At 51.0% G+C, this 22431-nt stretch overlaps 1 protein-coding gene across 5 annotated transcripts; it reads left to right on the plus strand.

Moving 5' to 3' along the window:
• Nucleotides 1-2032: 2032 nt before the first annotated feature.
• PIP5KL1 (phosphatidylinositol-4-phosphate 5-kinase like 1) lies at nucleotides 2033-11084 on the plus strand. Of its 5 annotated transcripts, none has more exons than XM_066254627.1 (10): nucleotides 2033-2097; nucleotides 2931-3134; nucleotides 4302-4352; nucleotides 4539-4693; nucleotides 4942-5066; nucleotides 5541-5575; nucleotides 5667-5722; nucleotides 6447-6559; nucleotides 6854-7007; nucleotides 10520-11084. In XM_066254627.1, exons 1-10 carry the CDS (start codon nucleotides 2068-2070, stop codon nucleotides 10785-10787), a joined length of 1191 nt encoding a protein of 396 aa, XP_066110724.1. In that variant the 5' UTR covers nucleotides 2033-2067; the 3' UTR covers nucleotides 10788-11084. The 5 variants fall into 5 exon arrangements, with proteins under 5 accessions (XP_066110724.1, XP_066110725.1, XP_066110728.1 ...); XM_066254628.1 differs by having other exon boundaries at nucleotides 2043-2097; nucleotides 6851-7007; XM_066254631.1 differs by lacking the exon at nucleotides 10520-11084 and adding an exon at nucleotides 10405-10510 and having other exon boundaries at nucleotides 2043-2097; nucleotides 6851-7007.
• Nucleotides 11085-22431: the final 11347 nt, after the last annotated feature.

Below are 22431 nucleotides of genomic sequence, written 5' to 3' on the forward strand. Positions count from 1 at the left end.
AGGCCCCAAATCTTACCAGTTATACCTCTGCCCCCAGCCACCTTCTGGATGCAAAGCCACCATTCTCTGCCCTAAATCACCAAAGGCTTCCTCATGTTTTCACTCTGGCCCCTTCCAAATCGATGACAACCAGTGTCCTTTTTTAAAATCTGAACATCTTTGCCCTGGCCGGTTGGCTCAGCGGTAGAGCATCGGCCTAGCGTGCGGAGGACCCGGGTTCGATTCCCGGCCAGGGCACACAGGAGAAACGCTCATTTGCTTCTCCACCCCTCCGCCGCGCTTTCCTCTCTGTCTCTCTCTCGTCCCCTCCCGCAGCCAAGGCTCCATTGGAGCAAAGATGGCCCGGGCCCTGGGGATGGCTCTGTGGCCTCTGCCCCAGGCGCCAGAGTGGCTCTGGTCGCAACATGGCGATGCCCAGGATGGGCAGAGCATCGCCCCCTGGTGGGCAGAGCGTCCCCCATGGTGGGCGTGCCGGGTGGATCCTGGTCGGGCGCATGCGGGAGTCTGTCTGACTGCCTCTCCCTGTTTCCAGCTTCAGAAAAATGGAAATAAATAAATAAATAATCTGAACATCTTTCTCACACACTTAAATGCTTCTCCAGGTCCCGCCCTTCTCACAATGGCCTACAAGAACCTGCATGCTTGCACACTCACTTGCTCTTTCCGACTCTGCCCTCTACTATGCTGACCTTTCATCTCCTGAGACTCAGCGAGGCCCTTTGTATATCCTGCTCGCACTGGGCCAACATATTCTTACCAAACACCGATTTGTGCCATGCACTGAGCCAGGAAACAACCCTGGCATGGTTTCTGCCCTCCAGGCACCCCCTCATTCTAGGAGGAGGTTTAATAAACAAATGAACGAGACAATCTTTGACAGTGTTAAGTGTGATGAAGAAAATAAGCTGATGTGATCAAGAATGAGGAGAGAGCCTGACTAGGTGGTGACACAGTGAATAGAGCATTGGACTGGGATGTGGAGGACCCAGGTTCGAGACCCCAATGTCGCCAGCTTGAGCACGAGCTCATCTGGTTTGAGCAAGGATCACCAGCTTGAGCCCAAGGCTGCTGGCACGAGCAAGGGGTCACTACTGTAGCCCCCAGACAAGGCACATATGAGAAATCAATCAATGGACAATTAAGGAACCGCAATGAAGAATTGATGTTTCTCATCTCTCTCCCTTCCTGTCTTTCTGTCCCAATCTGTCCTTCTCTCTGACTCTCTGTCTCTCCCACAAGAAAAAAAAAAAGAGGAACACTGAGAGTAGACCAAGGTGACAAGAAGGAATAAGGAAATGGAAGTCTGAGGCAAAAGATTTCAAGCCAAGGCAACGGCACTTGCAACAGCCCTGGGGTCTGGCAGAGTTTTTGGTGGCTAAGGACTAGCCTGGAGACTGTGGCTGCATAGTGGGTGTAGGAAGAGTGGTTTGGGAAGTGGGTGGAGATTGGGCAGAAGGGCCTGAAGAGGCGGCGGCGAGAGGTTAGACTTTGTTTTAGTTCCTTGGGAAGCCACTGAAAGCTTTAAGCAAGAGAGTGACATCATCTGATGCTTTTAAAAGTTCTCGCTAGCATCCGTGCTGAATGCCCAGGGCCGAGCACTCTTCCTGGCCTATAGTATGCGTTAAAATGTATGTGTTAAATGAATACATGCCCCAGACTTCCCGTGTGACCTGGAGGTAGGTCACTTCTCTCGACTTACTTTCTTCACCCGAAAGACGGTCGATGGGAATTTCACACCAGAGTGGGTGAGCAGGACTGTATTTAGCTTACCCTCTTCCCCAAGTGGCCCCGAGACCCGAGTGGAGGAATGGGGTGAGGTGGGGAGGTGTCTTCCCTCGCAGGGACCCTAACCAACGCGCGGCGGCCACGCCCCGCGCTGGACCATGGTCAGAAGGATGCTGCAGCATGGGGGCGGGACCCGCAGGCGACTCTGTCGTTGATTGGGTACAGCGGAGATCCGCATCGCACGATTGGTGGGTCCAGAGCAGGAGCGGGGCCTGGCTCTTGCAGCGGGGTGACCGGGAGGCGGGGGATGCAGCCAGAGCCCGGGAAGCTGCTGCGGGGGTCATGGCCGCGCCGAGCCCGGAGCCCCGCGAGGTAGGTTCGGACCCAAAAGAAGACAGGGGAGGGAAGGGTTGGGGAGCAGGAGCCGGGCCTTCCCTCCCCGTGCGGGGCGGACACACCCCCATCCAAGCTCAGGAAGGGCCCTGTCTTGGGCGGGGACCAGACATGCCCCACTTGGGAACCGCAGGTATGAAGGGGAAAGTCTGGCGGGTGTCCCCTGAGAACTTCTTCAGTTTTTTTCATGGGAAAATGGAGATGATAATAAAAGCTCCTCCTTCATAGGGCTGTTAGGAGGTCAAGCTCTCAGCCAGTGCTGGTCACATGGTGGGTGCTCCCTACTAATGGGTCAACTGTTATGATCTCAGCTTCGTGCTAACCTTCCACGCTGGCCGGGAGAAACTTAGCGTATATGAGTGGAATACATGACTGAATCACTGGCTTCCCAGCCCCTGTCAAGGGTTCCTGTACACGGAGCTCAAACTCAGCAGTAATGACAGGCCTTGTTATAGTTCTCGTTTTACAGATGAGAAAACGAAGCCCAGAAGGTTAGGTGACTTACCTAAGTTCATACAGCTGGTGAGAGACGACTAGTCGGTCTTCGGCCAGGTTTGGCTGTAGAACTGCATGCTCTACCTACTGCTAATAACTATCCCTCTTTTTGGGTGCTGACTGCATGCCAGAGACTGTGTGTCCCTCACAACACCCAGTGAGTTGGGTACCAGCATTATCCATATTTTACAACTGAAGAAACTGAAGCAGAGAGATAAGAGGAGGGCTCAAAGTAGTAGAGATGGGACTCACACCCATGTCTTTTCCCTTTGCAGTGCTGCCACATACTCATTGCTTCTTGTGCCTTCTGCCACCAGGTCCTGGCCCTCTCTCCAGAGGCTGGACGCAAAGCCACCACTTCAGGTTCTGGCCGCCGTGGCCTTCTCTGGCGTCTGCGAGACAAGCAGCTGCGCCTAGGTCTGTTTGAGATCAGTCCGGGGCATGAGCTGCACCAGCTGGCATGTATGATGCAGGCAGGGCTGTGGGCTGCCACCCAGGTCTCTATGGACCAGCCGCCCAGGGTGAGTGGCCAATCTGCCCTCTGTGCCAATGACAAGACCTGTCTTACTAATACTGTAGAGTTGGGGATCAGAAAGGGCTATGAGGGGAGGAAGTCAGGGGGTTGGTGCAGGGAGGGAGGGACGTTCTGGGCTTGGGGCTGAGGCTAGGAAGCCAGAAAGTCCAGGGTGTGATGGGCCTCTGCCTCTCTTTGAGCCTCAGCATCCCCATCTGTGTGATGGATAATGACTTTGGGGGTGGGGAGGACTGCACTCCTTGATCTCTGAGGCCCTCCCAGCCCTGCTAGGGTGTGTGAATGAGAAGGAACCCTACCCCCACCCTGCCAGCATGGCCCATCCTCCCTGGAGTTCATTCTGGGGCCAGGCTGGCTCAGCAGAAAGGGTCACCAAACTGCAATCTCAGCAGCTGGATGGGCCTGGGTCAGCATGTGTGGTGTGTGTGTGTGTGTGTGTGTGTGTGTGCGCGCGCGCACACAGTGTGACCACATCCCACAGGCACAAGGACCTAGAGGTCCAGGGAGAGGTTAGGAGACAGAGTCCTCTAAATCTCATCACCTGCTGAAAATCTCAACCTGACCTTATTACCTGCAGAAAATCTTCCATGGTTCCCCAATACTCACCATGACCTCAGGATCCTACCAGTTCAAGACCAAGGGTCAACATCCAGCCTCCTTCATACTCCATCCCTTCCTTTCTGACTTCAGCCACTCGGGCCTTCCTTCTCTTTCTGGCTACCACTGCTATGAGCACCCTCCTCCTCCTCTCTACTACTCTTTAGACTTCAACTTACAGGCTGCCTCCTCCAGGAAGCCTTCTCTGATCCTGCCCCTCCCAGGCTGAGTCAGTCAGGTCCCTTGGCTTCAAGACCATTCCCTCTTATTGGGATGGCATCCAGCTGCGCTTGGCTAATGTGTGTGTCTGGGTGACTATGCCAGGTGCTGGAGACCCCACTTTGGAGGAGACATACCCAGGTCACTCTCTCATCCCCCCTCCAGCCCTGGGAGAGTCTGCAGCCCCCATCAGCCCCACTCAGACACACTCAGGACAGTCTGCTTTCTGAAGGAATTAAATTGGGGGGAGGGAGGAGGCCAGGTGCAGGACTATCGGGGATCCTGGGGCTGGCAATGGTGGGGGCTGACTTGCTCTGAGCTGTTCTGCCCCTCCCTGCAGGGACTGCCCACTGAGGAGGATTTCTCCGAAGTCCTGATCCAGGCTCATGAGGTATGAAGCTTCAGACTGCTGCATAGAGGGGCGGATACCATCTTAGTTCTCTCTGCCCAGGTTCCCTGTGGGCACGGTGCCTCAGGGCCTTCAGGAAGGGTGTGATGGTCACCCTCCAGCATTAGGGCCACCTGCACACACCTAGGCCCCTGTGGACACTCTTGGGCTGCTCTTCCTCCCCTGCAGGGCTTCGAGCTGGGCACCCTGGCTGGCCCAGCCTTCGCCTGGCTGCGCCACTCCCTAGGCCTGGCGGAGGAGGACTATCAGGCCGCACTGGGGCCCGGAGGCCCCTACCTGCAGTTCCTCAGCACCTCCAAGAGCAAGGCCAGCTTCTTCCTGTCGTGAGCTGGCAGCAGGGGTGGGGACGGGGTGGGAGTAGTGTGCCCAGATAGAGGGTGGCATTTGGATAGAATGGCCAGGCCAGGGAGGGTCCCATCCAGATAGGGGTCAGAGGAGAGACTGAGGGCGAGGGCCTGGCCCCGGGGAGGAAGAGCCACATGTGGACAGGAGGGGTCAGGGATTCTGGTGGGAGCTGCTCCAACCCAGCCTAGGCAGTGAGCGCCCTCTCATTCCCCCTCCTGTCCCCTAGCCACGACCAGCGCTTCTTCCTGAAGACTCAGCGGCACAGGGAGGTACAGACGCTGCTCGCCCACCTGCCCCGCTACGTGCAGCACCTGCAGCGGCACCCGCACTCGCTGCTCGCACGGTTGCTGGGTACGACCCAACCGGCCAGGGAGCTGGGACTGCAGAGCAGGGGGGGAGCGGGCCAGGGAGTGGGGCGGTTCCAGGATACGGGGCGCGGGTTAGTTGAGCCTAGCCGGGTTAGAGGTACTGGACCGACTGGAAGTGGATACGCCTGCAGGCAGGGTTCGGTGCACCCGTGGGACCTAGATGGCAGCATAGGGGGTCCGTGGGGCCGATGGACTGGGCTGGGCCCAAAGGGACGGGATTGGGATTGGACAATCCTGAGGGCATGTGGGCGGAGCCTTGCCCGGGACCCGGCATCTTTGGGGTTGAGGCTGAGCACCTACCGAGTTGAGAAAGGAGTGGAGGGGGGGCGCAGCTGGAGGGGTGAGCTCCGGATGCCGCTGAACTCAAGGAGGTGTGACCTGGAGCTGCAACTAGAGTGGATGGACCCCGAGATGCAGAGTTTGAGGCCCCCTCACCTAGTGCTCATTTCCCTTCCAGGTGTGCACAGTCTGCGGGTGGCCCGGGGCAAGAAGGTGGGTGAGGCCGTGGAGAGGGGGCCTGGCCGAAGGGGGCGGCTGCTGGGTGAGATCCTGTCCTTCCTTACTCCCTACCCCCCGTCCCCAGAAATACTTCATCATCATGCAGAGCGTCTTCTATCCCGCGGGCCGCATCTCCGAGAGGTGAGACGGCCTCACAGAGCCTCGGCCCCACTGGGGATGTGCCACTGGAAGCACCCACACTCACTAGATAGATGGTGAAACCGAGGCCCAGGGAGAAGGGACATTCCCAGGACCTCTTGATGGGTCAGAGACAGTGATACCCACAACCAGTATCTCTTGAGCACTCAGTATGCATTGGGCCATTTGTGTTTCTAATCTTTATTCCCATAACAACCCCGAGGGGTAGGAGTTATTGCCACCCCTGTTTTGGAGGTTAGAGACTGAGGAGGGGCTGCACCTATACTATGTGAGCAGCGGGCATTCAAGCCCAGCCTTTCATTGCACGTTGCCCTCAGTGCCTCCCAGTCCTGATTCTGCCCCCTTTGCAGCCCCCATTAGTGTTCACCCAGGGCCACCAAGTTCCCTCAGGCCCATCCTGGCCCAGGGATGACAAGATGCTGAGTCAGGCACAGGCAGGGGTAAGGCCTGGACTGGGCTTCCAAAAGCCTGAATTCAAATTCCTGCTCTGCCCCTGACTTACTGTGTGGTCTTGGGCAAAAGAAAGAAACTCTCTGAGCCTTTTTCTTCATCTCTAACATGGGGACAATAACAGGATGGGGTTGTGCTGAGGATTTGAACAGTCATCCAGTGGGAGCTCTTCTTGTTTCCTTGCAAGAGTCCCTGTGTGTCTCAAGTCTGTGTGAAGCTGAATTCTGTGGTGTTTCCCGACTCCCCTCGCCTCCAGGTATGACATCAAGGGCTGTGACGTGAGCCGATGGGTGGAGCCAGCCCCTACAGGCAGCCCCCTTGTCCTGGTGCTGAAGGACCGCAACTTTCAAGGCAAGACCATTGACCTAGGTGAGCCACGAAGCAGCCACTGCCTGCTTTCCCTCCATTTAGGGTGAATTAGGAGGGTGTTCCTGACACTGCCCTCTGCCCAAGTCTTTAAGAACCCAGATTCTGGAGTCAGGCAGATAGCAGGGCTCCTCAATTTACTAGCTAAGTGACCAAGGCAAATTACAGATAAGTTTTCTCATCTGTGAAATGAGACAGTAATAACACCTGCCCTTTTGGGACAGATGTGTGTAAAGCCCTCAGCATCTTGCCTGGCACAGGACGAGTACTCAGGCAGCGGTGTTGATGCCCCAGCAGGGCCACAGCGGAGCTGGCTCCTCCGGCAGCTGGCACTGGACACCACCTTCCTCCAGGAGCTCAACCTGCTGGATTACAGCCTCCTCATGGCCCTCCAGCATCTCCAGGAGGATGAGAGGAGCCCGGGAAGCAGCCTCATCTTCTGCACAGACAGGTGGGCTCCCACATGGGCAACAGCAAGAATGCGGTGATGAGCTCACGAGAGACAGACAGATGGTGCGGTGGGGGCCCGGATAGGCAAGGGTGTGAAGACTGGAAAGTGTAGTGTGTGTGTAGCATGGAGGCTGGAGAAGCCTGGCTGGCAGGGGTAGTGGGCACAGGTGGACCACAGCAGGAGAAAGAACAGGCGAGATCCAGTTAAGCAAGGGCTTTAGCTTGGATTCAAAGAATGTAGCCATTTTGCAGAAGTGGGTATAGAGCCACTGAAAATTTCAGAGCAGGTTTCAGACCTATTTATTTTATTATCTTTTTAACAATTTTTTAATTTTTTTTTTTTTTTTTGTATTTTTTCTGAAGCTGGAAACGGGGAGAGACAGACAGACTCCCGCATGCGCCCGACCGGGATCCACCCGGCACGCCCACCAGGGGCAACGCTCTGCCCACCAGGGGGCGATGCTCTGCCCCTCCGGGGCGTTGCTCTGCCGCGACCAGAGCCACTCTAGCGCCTGGGGCAGAGGCCAAGGAGCCATCCCCAGCGCCCGGGCCATCTTTGCTCCAATGGAGCCTTGGCTGCTGGAGGGGAAGAGAGAGACAGAGAGGAAGGAGGGGAGGGGGGTGGAGAAGCAAATGGGCGCTTCTCCTATGTGCCCTGGCAGGGAATCGAACCCGGGTCCCCCCGCACGCCAGGCCGACGCTCTACCGCTGAGCCAACCGGCCAGGGCCAATTTTTTAAATTTATTTAACCAGGAAGGGAGAGAGAGGGAGAGAGAAAGACAAGAATATTGATCTGTTCCTCTATGTGCCCTGACTAGGGATTGAACCAGCAACCTCTGCGCTTTAGAACAATGCTCTAACCAACTGAACTATCTCACCAGGGCTATTTAACTGTTGTCTTAGAAAAAGCTCTTACCTCACCTGACCAGGTGGTGGCGCAGTGGATAGAGTGTCAGACAGGGATGCAGAGGACCCAGGTTCAAAACCCTGAGGTCCCCAGCTTGAGTGAGGGGTCACTGGCTTGAGCATGGGATTATAGACACAATCCCATGGTCACTGGCTTGAGCTCAAAGGTTGCTGGCTTGAGTCCAAGGTCACTGGCTTGAACAAGGGGTCACTTGCTCTGCTGTAGCCCCCGGTCAAGACACATATGAGAAAGGAATCAATTAACAACTAAGGTGCCACAACTAAAAATTGTTGCTTCTCATCTCTCTCTCTTCCTCTCTAGACTATCTGTCCGTGTCTCTCTGGCAAAAAAGAAAAAGCTCTTACCTCTTAACCCAGTCATTCAACTTCTAGGACCCTGAAATCACCACCATTGGCACCAACATCATGTTGTCCTCCCTTTGTAATAGTAACCATCACTCCTTGCACCTGACCATGAGACTCGTTAAAGTGGGCTTATTCCCATTTTAGAGATGTGAAAACCGAAGCTCAGGGAAGGGAAGGGAAGTTGTAGAATGACTTCTGAAGATCATGTTAGTACTTGGCTGGTTAATTGGGTTTCTATCCAAGACCCACTTCTGTGGTTGAACAGAATTACCTAGGGGTTAAGACAGGCACTTGAAGGAAATAAGTCTATTGAACCCATGGGTGGAAAAGACGAGTGAAAAATGATGTCCACTCATCCAGCCCCTCATCCCCACTCCTTACTTGGGATGGGTGAATCTTGAGCAGAATCCAGGGTAATGGATCCCTGTCGCGGTCCAGCCACGACAAGTCTATTACAGGGTCTTCGAACGGGAAAAGGTATGGAATTGAAATAAATGATAGACAGGGACTTAAAGATATATACATACAGATGGGTTCAGGAGGACTTCACGGCAAACAGTCTCTACTGTTCCTTAGCCGTAACGTCCGTGCTCCCAGAAGCACATCCACTTTTATTCATAGAAAAAAATTGCTGATGGCAGCAATTCAATTAAGTTTCCAAGGCAAAGACAACCCCCACCATACCATCCAAATCTACTTTACACTAATAAGAAACTAGCTTCCAGCCTCCTCTGGAGAACATGGGTGAGACAAACGAGAATCAGGTGTGGCTCTTTGTTAACTAGGCAGGTGAGGTGGGGGGTTGGGCCCAGCACCTCTGTCCAGATTGCAAAAATACCCTGTTTATTTATTCGGTCCCCAACAGATCCCCATGGCCTTTGGCTGGAGTGGGCACATCTTGACTGGAAGGTGGAATTCTGGGGCATAAAACCTACCTTGTCTGCTCATCCGAGCTAGATCAGCTTCTCTCTCGCCCTCCTCTACCCACAGCTGAGGCGTAGATCATGGCGTCATTCAGCCAGTAAGCCCGAGTTTGCACATAATGGTTGTCATATTAAAAAATTTCCGTACTGGCTGGCAAATAGCGACTGTCCCAGTTCCACCCCCACCCAGTTTCCAGCCCCTCATCCAAAACACTCCTACACAGGCGCACATACATGTCTCCATCATTCATGTTCACCCAGGCACCCAGGAGATAACAACGCCCTGCCGGGACTTCCAGACTACTGAGTTGTGATTGGTTGGTGTCTAGGCGGGACTTGTCTCTCATTGGCTTCTTTCCCTGGGCAGGGCAGGAATAAAACCACTGAGTGACGACCCCCACTTTCACCTCCCCCCACCGCCAGGAGGACACAGGGAACTGAACCTGCTTCTGGCTCGGACTGGCGGCCCAATCAAAGGCATCTTCTGATTTGGATACATTTTGAGGAAAAAAGAAAAGAAAAAACACCATCTGCATACTGGGCTTGGACTTTGTTTCCAAGGTTTTAGCTTTTCCACACTGAAACTCCAAGGGTTGGACGACCCCAAACAGAAGTTTAGGAAATACCCAAATATGGGTCTTAACGAAGTAGTGTGGCCCAGTGCTCTAGACTAGCGCTACCCAATAGAAGTGAAATGAGAGCCACACGTTTTAAATTTTCTAGTAGCCTCTTTAAAATAAAAAAGAAACAGGCAAGAATAAGTTTAATATATTTTATTTACTCAATGCATTAAAAATTGTATCACTTTATCATCTAATCAATGTCAACATTTAGAGATGTTTAAGAAATATTTATTTTATTGACTTTAGAGAGAGGACAGGAGAGCCAGAGAGAGACAGGAATGTCAATCTATTCCTGTATATGCCCTGACTTGGGATTGAACTGGCAACCTCAGTGCCTTGGGACAATGCTCTAACCAACTGAGCCATTCAGCCAGAGCCATTTATGAGATACTTTACATTCTTTTTCTTACCCTGTCTTGGAAATCCGGAATGCATTTTACATTTATAGCATATCTCAGTTGGGACTAGCCACATTTAAGTGCTCAAAGGTCACATGTGACTAGTGGCTACATTTTGCACAGTGCCGCTCTAGACCGTCAACTATACTTGCCTCAGCCTCGCGGTTTATCTGACTTCACAGGCCTGGCACTCAGGAGGCGTGGAATGAACAAGGGAAGCACACGGTTAGGGCAGCGTGATGCCCAAGCCCAGCCTGGCCATACTTACAGGGTCATTTCCCTGTCGACCCCACCCAGGTATGTGCAAGGGGTACAGAGCCTGGATGAGCCGGGAACTCAGAACCGCCGGCTGCTCCCTGATGGCCCCAACGCCCTGCACATCTTGGACGGACCGGAGCAACGCTATTTCCTGGGCCTTGTGGACCTCGCCACTGTCTACGGGCTCCGCAAGCGGCTGGAGCACCTTTGGAAGATGCTGCGCTACCCCAACCGGACCTTCTCCACTGTCAGCCCAGCTCTTTACGCCCGTCGCCTCTGCCAGTGGGTGGAGATGCACACCGAGTGACCAGCGCCTGGTCCCCTTCTGGACAATGGGCGCAAGGCCGGAACTCGTGTTCAATCCTGGTTCAGGGAGCGAGTGGGGCTCCCCTCGCCTGCTGTTCCTCTAGTTGGCCTCCAGAGGGCAGCATTTCCTAACTAATATGACAACTTCGTTTGATGACGATACTGTGCCTGGCTGGCATTTTGCCGGGCACTCCCCACATTTAATCCTCAAAAAGTGCTATTTTCTTTTTACAGATTATGAAATGGAGGCTTATGGGGCGAAGGGACTGAGCACGATCACTCGGCAATAAACGCTGGAACCAGGACCCCATTATGCCTTTTGGACTTAGGAGCCTGTATTCTTACTGGCATCCACAGCCCTGTCCCTCCTGCTTGGGGAAAGAGGAAGCTGAAGCTCTAGCCCAGGCCCTTTGTCATCCATATGGGGAAACTGAGGCCCAGAGACTTTAAGGGGCTTATGCAAGGGTAAGTGGCAAGGCCAGCCCAAGAACTCAGGCCTCCCTGCCCCCTGTCCCTGACTCAAAGAGGGCCTGCTGGCCTCCTTCTGGGGTGGTACCCCACTCCTGCTCCTCTAAGGGTGCAGATGGGAAAAGGTGGGGTGTTGCGTGACCTGCAGCTCTGGGATGCACTATGTTGGGGTCTACTGAGGCTCTGCCCTCCTCTGATAGTCACTTTTCTCATCTAAGACATGGGGCCGGGGTTGGTGGGCAGACCAAGGGCCCTGGCCAAACAGACATCACTGGGAACAGAGGAGCAAAGTGCCTGCATAGTCCCTGATCGTTCCTTCTCCTTCCTCCAAGAGACTCCAGCCCGGCCTTTGACATCAGTCCAATCCAACCATTCCCGCATGGGTCTTTCCTCTAGTGCTGCTCTGGGGCCTACCCGTGTGACCAGGGCAAGGTGCTAACCCTCTCTGTGCCTCAGTGGTCTAATCTGTAAGATGGAAGGATGAAAGTAGACATCATGCCCTGGCCAGATAGCTCAGTTCGTTACAGCACTGTCCCAATACACAAAGGTTGCAGGTTCGATCCCTGATGAGAGCCCATACAAGAACAGATCGACGCTTCTCTCTCTCCCCCTTCTTCTCTCTCTAAAATCAATAAATTTAAAAAAAGAAAATGGACATCATTAACTCATTAAATATTTATTGAGCACTTGCTATGAGACAGGCCCTCTGCTGGGCTTTGGGGACGAAGATGCACAGATCTCACAGTCTGAGGTGAGGGTGGTGAGAAAAGCAACGTGGTGTAACAGCCTGTGAAGGAGCACGGGGCCACGGAGCTCAGGGAAGGGCTGTCACCTGAGTATCTGATGGGTGGTGTGGCCTCCTCTAAACTGGGATCAGAAGAATCAGACGCAGCCCTAGAAGGGTCCCAGGCTCAGGGTACAGCAAAGGTCCGGGGTGAGAGGTAACCTGGCATTTGAAATACAGAAACATTTCCCTGTTGTTAAAAGTGAGAGTCTGCCTGACCTGTGGTGGCGCAGTGGATAAAGCGTCGACCTGGAGATGCTGGGGTCGCCGGTTCAAAACCCTGGGCTTGCCTGGTCAAGGCACATATGGGAGTTGATGCTTCCAGCTCTTCCCCCCTGTCTCTGTCTCTCTCTCCCTCTCTCTCTCCTCTCTAAAATGAATAAATAAAATTAAAAAAAAATTTTTTTTTAAAAAGTGAGAGTCCGTAGAGGCCTGACCTGTGGTGGTGCAGTGGATAAAGCCTCGACCTGGAAATGCTGAGGTCGCCGGTTTGAAACCCTGGGCTTACCTGGTCAAGGCACATATGGGAGTTGATGCTTCCAGCTCCTCCCCCCTGTCTCTCTCTCCTCTCTCTCTCTCTCTCTCCTCTCTAAAAAAAAATGAATAAATAAAAATAAAAAGTGAGAGTCGGTGGAGACGGTGTAGTGGGGGGCTGGGTGGGCCAAGAGCCTTCCCTCAGGACTGGATGACTCTGGACCTCGGGAAAGCCACTCAGCTATACCAAACACTGCCATTGCATTGGTCTTCAGAGAAAGGAACAAAAATGGCTGATGGGGCCTGACCTGTGGTGGCGCAGTGGATAAAGCATCGACCTGGAAATGCTGAGGTCGCCGGTTCGAAACCCTGGGCTTTCCTTGTCAAGGCACATATGGGAGTTGATGCTTCCAGCTCCTCCCCCCTTCTCTCTCTCTCTCTCTCTCTCTCTGTCTCTCCCTCTCCTCTCTAAAAATGAATAAATAAATAAATTAAAAAAAAAAAAAAAAGAAAGATAAGACTAAAAAAAAAAAAAAAAATGGCTGATGGGGAAGGGAGAGGGAAGGGAAACTTATGCTGCAGACTGGAGTTAGGGTTCCTAGAGATACAGATACAGATGTAGATAGAGATCTATGTATGCAATTGATATTACCCCTAGATACTTGGTTGACTTTGGGTGACAGACCCTCTGAGCTAACACAAGCCACGGAGAATTTCTTGTTCTGACTCAGCAGGAAGTTGAGACATCGGATGTGTTCAGCTTGTCATCTTCCTGGGAAGTAGGTGGGTTGTGGAAACCCAGTGGTGGGGGGGAAGCACAGCAGAATGCCAGGGTTTGGCTCCACACTTCCCTAGGGTCTGGATCCACGGGACTGCGTCAGCCCCCAGATGCCGGTCCAGCCCCGGGGGGAATCCAGGGGTCCCACAGGAAGAGACGGCGTCGGCGAAATCGAGTGAGAGAGCCGAATTCTTTCTCTTTATTCTCTAGTTAGCATTTACTGCCAGGCATCTCTGCCAAATGCTGGTCTAGCTTTCTTTTTATGCACACACACTAAGTTACAATCACATGGTATTTTGTTTCACTATGGTTACATATTTCCAGATAACAGTTAATTCATATCTATAAGCTACAAATCAGGTGGTAAGTTATTCAAAGTACAGTTATACAATAACTTGAATAGCAATAACAATATTGGTACAAACTTCTAAAAGATTAGTACTAATTAATAACTCTACTGTTGTTGAGAGTCAAGGGCGCAGAGAGAGATTAGCAGACGAAATCATCAAGGACTAGCAAAGGACCACCGCTTGCTCAGGCAAATGACCCTGAGTTTATGCAGTGTTCTAATTTTTCTCACAAGACTTCAAAAGGCTTGCTTATTAAGAAACTGGCATAGCATCAAGAGTAACTTTTGCTTAAAGATACATAGAGTGCACCTGCAAGATAGCTTAGTAGCAACACAATATCAGAAGGCATTAATTGCTATTGCTGCTATGGATCCCACCACATTCCTATCCTTATTCTTGGAAAATACAAAAATCTCATGAGAATGTTTTACTGAGAAAAGCCCAGCAACTGCCTTCAGTCACAAAACAAGTCTTTTAACAAAACATTCTTTACTTGCCGGCTGTGCTCCTATCCAAGGCTACACAACAGGCCACTCTACTACACCTTACCTAAGATTCTATTGTCTAGTCAAATATTATTTATTACTATATTCATACACTAGTTAAGCTCTAACTTTATTCTTTCTAACATGATTAATAAGAAGAAATTCTCCTACAAACTTAATCCTTTACGAGGGATATCATAGCCAGCCTCTTATGTTTATGAGCCCAGTTCAAGGAGTTTACAGGCTTTTCTGTGGAACTTACACCTTCTGTCTCATTTCCAAAGAAATTACTATGAATCTACAGGGAAAGCACGTTACTATTATCCCTGTGCCATAAATAATAGCACACACCCAGAAAAGGGGGGATATAAGGCCAGATTAATTCAAAAGGTCAAAGGGGGAAGTATCATTGTGCCTTTCCTTTGCGGTGACTTTGTCACCCCGCAGCCATTGGTCTTCTCTGCGGTGACTTTGTCAACCAGCAGCCATTGGTCTTCTCTGCTGTGACTTTGTCAATCAGCAGTTTTTTGGGTTTTTTTAGATTTTATTTATTCATTTTTATTGGAGAGAGAGAGAGAGAGAGAGAGAGAGAGAGAGAGAAAGAGGGGAGGAGCAGAAAGCATCAACTCCCATATGTGCCTTGACCAGGCAGGCCCAGGGTTTCCAACCGGCGACCTCAGCATTCCAGGTAGACACTTTATCCACTGCGCCACCACAGGTCAGGCTAATCAGCAGTTTTTGATCTTCTTCTGCTGTGACCTGTCAGCCAGCAGTTGTGGGTCTTCTCCTGCTGTGACCTTGTCAGCCAGCAGCCGTTGATTGGCTCCTGACACCCAGAGTCCTGCACTCCATGATAAGAATGGCTTAGCCCCTCACTCCCTTTGGGTTTCTGGCAATAGACAGAGGCTGGACAGGGAAATGACTTGTCCAAGATCTCTCAGGAGGCCCAGGACTCCTGGCTCTCCTGAGTTGCTCATTCAACAGACATGGTAGGTGCTGGGCACTGTGCAGGTGCTAGTAATGTCCTGAGGACATGATTGGCCAAGCTTCCCACATGGAACTTAGAATCTAATAGATGGGTATACTATAAACATCTGTTTTATCTGTTGGGCAGATAAAATGTATTTTTTTTTAATTTATTCATTTTAGAGAGGAGAGGGAGAGACAGAGAGAGAGAAGGGGGGAGGAGCTGGAAGCATCAACTCCCATATGTGCCTTGACCAGGCAAGCCCAGGGTTTTGAACTGGCGACCTCAGCATTTCCAAGTAGATGCTTTATCCACTGCGCCACCACAGGTCAGGCAGATAAAATGTATTATGCTCACTTTGTTAAAGATAACACGAGGAGGCCATCGCCCAGGTGATATTAATGTGTGTTGGGGTGGGCTAAAGGCAGGCAGAATCCTTGTAGCCTGGGGCTTGGTTTTGGGATTAAGTCTTTCCTACCCTTTTTGATGTGGGGCGGTACAATCCAATCATGCCTCAGAAGTGTCTTTGTATTAGAGACTTCCCTATTTTGTATATTGAATTAAAGGTTTGGAAGCTACACTATAAAATGGGGACGGAGCGGGAGCTTGCCCTCTTGGTTCCTGGGATGATTAGAGGAGAGAGCAGAGCAGAAGGAGGCCACGTGGAGTAGGCCAGGAGAAGCAGCCAAGATGGCGGAGTGCTGAGTGAGATGCCAGTTTGTACAGAGTTTGTATCTGGGATAAGGAAGGAGATGCGGAACTGAGGAGAATAAGGCTGATGAGCTACAAACCTTTGATTCTAGGAAACTCGGATAAGTCAGTGGCTTTGTGAGCACTGAATGTGAGTGGGTTTTGGAGCCCAGTGTGTATTTTTACTTGCCCGCCGGGTGCAAGCTAGGATTAAAGACTATGGCCCACCAGTTTGTGGCTCCGTTGTTTCTTTTTTTTTTTTTCTCTTTCCTTTGTATTCCTCTGAAGCTGGAAATGGGGAGAGACATTCAGACAGACTCCCGCATGTGCCCGACCAGGATCCACCCGGCACGCCCACCAGGGGCGATGCTCTGCCCACCAGGGGGCAATGCTCTGCCCCTCTGGGGAGCGTCGCTCTGCCGGGACCAGAGCCACTCTAGCACCTGGGGCAGAGGCCAAGTAGCCATCCCCAGCGCCCGGGCCATCCTTGCTCCAATGGAGCCTTGGCTGCAGGAGGGGAAGAGAGAGACAGAGAGGAAGGGGGGGGGGGAGCAAATGGGCGCTTCTCCTATGTGCCCTGGCTGGGAATCGAACCCGGGTCCCCCGCACGCCAGGCCGACGCTCTACCGCTGAGCCAACTGGCCAGGGCCTGTGGCTCCGTTGTTTCTTTACCGACTGTCCGAATCCAATGCGAACCTGCATGGGCCGGGCTGCTGTGATGGTGGCCCTGGCCCTGGCCACTGGCTTTACAACAAGAAAACCAGTTAATACACAGGATGATTTCAGAGTGTGATAAGTACTTGAAAAAGCTAAGGTGGGACAGGAGGGATGGGGGTTCAGTGGGTTGGCAAGGAGGTGGCCTTTGAGCTGAATGACAAGAAGGAGCTGGCTATGTACATAGAGAAGTCCAGGTAGAGGATATAGCAAGTGCAAAGTCCCTGAGGTAGAAATGAACTCAGTGTTCAGGGATAGGGATTGGGGGTTGGAAGGTGATAGATAAAATGCCAACCCGAGAACAATGCAGGCCCAAAGAAGGAGGAAGGGCTCAAAACAGAACATTCTCATCCCCCACTATAAGGTGATAGCTAATTTGCTTGCTATTCTCTTTCTTAATGGCTTCCTGGCCTTTACTTTGAAATGTAGCAAAAAGTTTACCTTTGCAGGAATGTTAGGAAAAGCTTACATTGGGGAGGAACCTGATAATTAAGGGAGTTTAAATCACAAAAATTGTTTATAAAAGCCTAGCTACAGGATTTACAGTGAAAAGTTAAATCCTGTAAATTAATTAGAAACTTAGTTCACCAATCTTAAAACTTTACTTTGTATCCTAAAGAAAACAGAGAGTCTGTAAGAGAAATTTCATAGATAATTCCCAGAGGCGCCAGGACCTGGCTGTTCCAGGTAAATACCTGACCCCCTGCTGTGTTGAAGATCTACCAAGGACACCAGATAGAACCACACTGATTAGATCTGTGCTACATCAGAAGAACTTGCAAAGGAGGTGTTTCTGCAGCTGAACCCCCCACCTCCTACTCATCAAGTCAGTGACCAAGGCCATAAGTCAAGATATGCTCATCCGCCCCTATACCCTATATCTAACGCTCTCTCCCACAGCTCGGGAGCTGACACCCTTTGCTGGTCTCGGCCCGCTTGCACCCAGGCATTTTTTAAATAAATTTTTTCTTTTGGAACACACTAGCCTTGTGTTTTTCGTTCAGCCAGCGGTTCCTGCCTTCAGAAGGGTGGCCAGGGTGGCTGGACAGTGATTAAGTGGGAGGCAGAAGTTCAAACTGTGCAGGGCCTTGGTCAGGGTAAGAAGAGTGTACTTTTGCCAAAACTAAATGGAAGAGTTTCATCTGAAACTGCAGGACTTCCTGGTATCAGTCCGCAGATGTGTGATCCTCATCTGCTCTGGGAGCCCAGGCCATTTGGGCCCCATTTGTCTCTGTGTGGCCCTAGCAAAGAGGGAGTTGCCTCCACGGACAAGGAATCATCACCTCGCCAGCCACTGTGGGTGATGAATGAATTCAGAAGGAACTTCTCACCCATTATCCCCTAGGGCAGGGGTTGGGAACCTATGACTTGAAAGCCAGATGTGGCTCTTTTGATGGCTGCATCTGGCTCGCAGACAAATCTTTAATAAAAATAATAATAATGTTAAAAATATAAAACATTCTCATGTATTACAATTCATTCATTTCCTACCACTCATGTTCATGGTTGCGGGTGGCTGGAGCCAATCACAGCTGTCCTCCGGGACAACACCAAATTTTTATTGGATAATGCATAACGTACACGAGTCATTGTGAGATCAGGAAGTAAACTTCCCTCCTTTTAATCAAGTAGTCAGCTAGCTAATTGCAGAAACCCTTTTGACAAAGAAGATGGCTAAAAGAAAAAAAGATGAGGAATAGACAGAGGAATTTGCCTTTGTGGAGAGAGCAGGTTCTGCAGTGTGTCTAATATGCAATGATAAAATTGCATCGATGAAATGGTCAAATATAAAGCAGCACTTTGACACATGCCATACTACATTTGCATCAAAATATCCAGCGGGGGACAGCAGGAAGAAAGCATGTCAAGAGCTACTGTGCAGCCTGACCTGTGGTGGCACAGTGGCTAAAGCGTCGACCTGGAAGGCTGAGGTTGCCAGTTCAAAAGCCCGGGCTTGCCTGATCAAGGCACATATGGGAGTTGATGCTTCCTGATCCTCCCCCTGTTCTCTCTCTCTCTCTTTACTCTCTCTCTCTCTCCAATAAAAATGAATAAATAGCCCTGGCCGGTTGGCTCAGCAGTAGAGCGTCGGCCTAGCATGCTGAGGACCCGGGTTTGATTCCTGGCCAGGGCACACAGGAGAAGCGCCCATTTGCTTCTCCACCCCTCTGCCGCGCTTTCCTCTCTGTCTCTCTCTTCCCCTCCCGCAGCCAAGGCTCCATTGGAGCAAAAATGGCCCGGGCGCTAGGGATGGCTCTGTGGCCTCTGCCTCAGGCGCTAGAGTGGCTCTGGTCGCAACATGGCGACGCCCAGGATGGGCAGAGCATCGCCCCCTGGTGGGCAGAGCTTCGTCCCTGGTGGGCGTGCCGGGTGGATCCCGGTCGGGCGCATGCGGGAGTCTGTCTGACTGTCTCTCCCTGTTTCCAGCTTCAGAAAAATGAAAAAAAAAAAAAAAAAAAAAGAATAAATAAAATCTTTAAAAAAAATAAATAAAATGCTAAAAGAGAGAGAAAAAAAAGAGCTACTGTGCAGAGTGCAAGCTAGTCAGCAGCAACTCCATGTTTGGACCCAACAAGGTGACTGGAATTCGGCTAGCTTTGCTGGTGCTTTAGCAATTGTGAGAAACAGAAAGCCATTCATATATGGGGAGTATGCCAAAACATTCATGCTTGATGTTGCCAATGAACTTTTTTTTTTTTTTTACAGAAACAGAGAGAGAGTCAGAGAGAGGGATAGATAGGGACAGACAGACAGGAATGGAGAGAGATTAGAAGCATCAATCATCAGTTTTTCATTGCGACACCTTAGTTGTTCATTGATTGCTTTCTCACATGTGCCTTGACCATCGGGCCTTCAGCTGACCAAATAACCCCTTGCTCTTACTCAAGCCAACGACCTTGGGTCCAAGCTGGTGACCTTCTTTTTTTGCTCAAACCAGATGAGCCTGTGCTCAAGCTGGCAACCTCGAGGTCTTGAACCAGGGTCTTCTGCATCCCAGTCTGACACTCTATCCACTGCGCCACCGCCTGGTCAGACCCAATGAACTTTTTGACGACTTTTCTGATAAAGACAAGATAATCAAACAAATAAAAGACATGCCTCTGTCGGCAAGAACTGTTCACGATCGTACCGTCATGATGGCAAATCAAATTGAGCAACACAAGTGAAGGACATAAATGCAGCACCATTCTTTTCTCTCGCTTTGGATGAGTCAACAAACGTAAGCCATTTATCCCAGTTCAGCGTGATTGCAAGGTATGCTGTCAGTGACACACTACATGAGGAAAGTCTTGCTGTTTTGCCTATGAAAGAGACAACAAGAGGGAGGATTTATTCAAGTCTTTCACTGAGTTCGCTAAAGAAAAAAATCTACCGATGGATAAACTTATTTCCATGTGTACTGATGGTGCTCTGTGCATGGTGGGGAAAAACAGGATTCGTAGCGCTTCTTCGTGAACATGAAAAGAGACCCATCCTAAGTTTTCACTGCATCCTACATCAGGAGGCGTTTTGTGCTCAGATGTGTGGCGAGCAGCTTGGTGAGGTGATGTCGCTGGTCATTCGGGTGGTCAACTTTATTGTTGCCCGAGCTTTAAATGATCACCAGTTTAAAACAGTGCTGGATGAAGTTGGGAATAATTATCCTGGTCTGCTTCTGCACAGCGATATGCGTTGGTTGTCAAGAGGGAAGGTGCTCAGCTGTTTCCGGCTTGTCTGAGCGAAATCTGGACTTTTCTTGAAATGAAAAACGTCGAGCATCCTGAGTAAGCATCACTGAGTGGCTCCTGAAGTTCTACTATCTCGTGGACATGACTGAACATCTGAACTAGCTCAGTGTGAAATGCAAGGCGTTGGAAAGACAGTCTTATCCCTTCAACAAGCAGTGTTTGCATTTGACAACAAGCTGGAACTCTTCATCACCAACATTGAAACAGGTCGTTTACTACAATTTGAAAAACTGGGAGAGTTTAAAGATGCATGTACAGCAAGTGACCCTGCTCAACATCTTGATCTCCAGCAGCTAGCGGGCTTCACATCTAATCTCCTGCAGTCATTCAAAGCAGGCTTTGGAGAATTTCAGGAGCACACTCGTCTTTTTAAGTTCATCACCCATCCACGTGAGTGTGCAGTGGACAGTGCTGACCTGAGTTACATCGCTGGTGTCTCCATCAGAGATTTTAAGCTACAAGCTGCTGACCTGAAGGCCTCAGACATGTGGGTGAATAAGTTCAAGTCACTGAATGAAGATTTGGAAAGACTTGCACGACAGCAAGCAGAGTTGGCGAGCAAACACAAGTAGGGAGAAATGAAAAAACTTTAACCTGCGGACCAGCTGATTGTCAAAACTTGGAATGCGCTTCCTGTCATATACCACACACTGCAGCATGTGAGTATTGCTGTACTGACAATGTTTGGCAATACGTATGCATGTGAGCGGTCTTTCTCACATCTAAAGAATGGCCCTGGCCGGTTGGCTCAGTGGTAGAGTGTCGGCCTGGCGTGCAGGAGTCCCAGGTTCGATTCCCGGCCAGGGCACACAGGAGAAGCGCCCATCTGCTTCTCCACACCTTCCTCTCTCCTTCCTCTCTCCTTCCTCTCTGTCTTTCTCTTCCCCTCCTGCAGCCAAGACTCCTTTGGAGCAAAGTTGGCTGAAGATGGCTCTATGGCCTCTGCCTCAGGCGCCAGAATGGCTCTGGCTGCGACAGAGCAATGGCCCAGATGGGCGGAGCATCGCCCCCTGATGGGCATGCCGGGTGGATCCCGTCGGGGCACATGCGGGAGTCTGACTGCCTCCCCGTTTCCAACTTCAGAAAAATACAAAAAAAAAAAAAATTCAGAGACTTATTGTATTTTAAAAGTGTTGGTCTTACATAAAATGCACACATTTACTTGTATTTAGTGTTAAACATATTGTATGGCTCTCACAGAATTACATTTTAAAATATGTGGCATTCATGACTCTCTCAGCCAAAAAGGTTCCTGACCCCTGCCCTAGGGGTTGGGTCTAGAAAAAAGAAACTTGACAGATGAGGACCCAGAGGAGACTGAAAGGCTCTGGCTTTGGGGACCCATTGTGTACCTAGCCTTGTGTGAACGAGGGGCCATAGAGACAGACTGAACTTGGACCACTACCCTTGAGGCATGCCCAGAGTAGGACTGGGGAGACAAGGAGGGCTTGTGCTCAAAGGAGGCTTGGGGGCCGGGCCGCTTCAGCAGGATGGGGAGAGAGAGGCACGAAGGCCTGGAGCACCAGCCTGGGGTACGTGGCTTTGCATGGGAAGCAGGGGAGCCGTGGAGTTACTGAGCTGGGTGTTGATGCCCAACGTGAATCCCCTGAGGTTGTTTCCACACCAGGGCCTCTGATATACAGGAACCTGGAGTTTGAAATAGAGCCAGAGCAGGAGCACAGGCTGGTTCTCAGGCAGAGGGTGGTGAGTATGGTAGGTGTGGTAAGATGAGCATTCTGGGCTATGAAGTATTTTGTAAAAGAAAACACTTCAAATGGAAAGTATGCTCTCCATGTCACAACAGGTCCACCCCTCCCTAGGGTCCCATATCTGCCCTGACCCCTAAAGTCACTTGAGTTTGAAATCCCCAAGGGACCCCATCTGAGCCTTCAGATGGGAAATGGGTCAGCATCTGCAGGGGCCCTAGACTGAGTTGTCTTGGATTTGGAGGACATTAAGGGAAGGGGACCTTTGTTAAATTAAAGTGGGGGGTCAGAGCCCTGGCTCTGGAGTGAGACTGCCCAGGGTTTGAATCCTGACTGAGCCACAAGCTGCCCCTGCACTGTCTCACTAGGAGGGAGGTGCTGTTATTATCCCCACTTCGCAGAGAACTGAGGCTCAGGTGAAGGTCACACCATCAGAGACAGGCCAAGTAGGGTTGCCGCAGAAAATGTAGGACGCTCAGTTCCATTGGAATTTCAGATTTT

Source organism: Saccopteryx bilineata, chromosome 2 (genome assembly GCF_036850765.1).
Source record: "Saccopteryx bilineata isolate mSacBil1 chromosome 2, mSacBil1_pri_phased_curated, whole genome shotgun sequence".
Lineage (NCBI taxonomy): Eukaryota > Metazoa > Chordata > Mammalia > Chiroptera > Emballonuridae > Saccopteryx > Saccopteryx bilineata.

Bases quoted from the DNA above. Each gene is read 5' to 3' on its own strand.
- PIP5KL1 (XM_066254628.1), top strand. From the start codon at position 2,068: ATGGCCGCGCCGAGCCCGGAGCCCCGCGAG. The intron at 5,576-5,666 runs GTGGGTGAGGCC...CCCCGTCCCCAG, and splicing joins GGGTGGCCCGGGGCAAGAAG to AAATACTTCATCATCATGCA. The intron at 7,008-10,519 runs GTGGGCTCCCAC...GACCCCACCCAG, and splicing joins CTCATCTTCTGCACAGACAG to GTATGTGCAAGGGGTACAGA.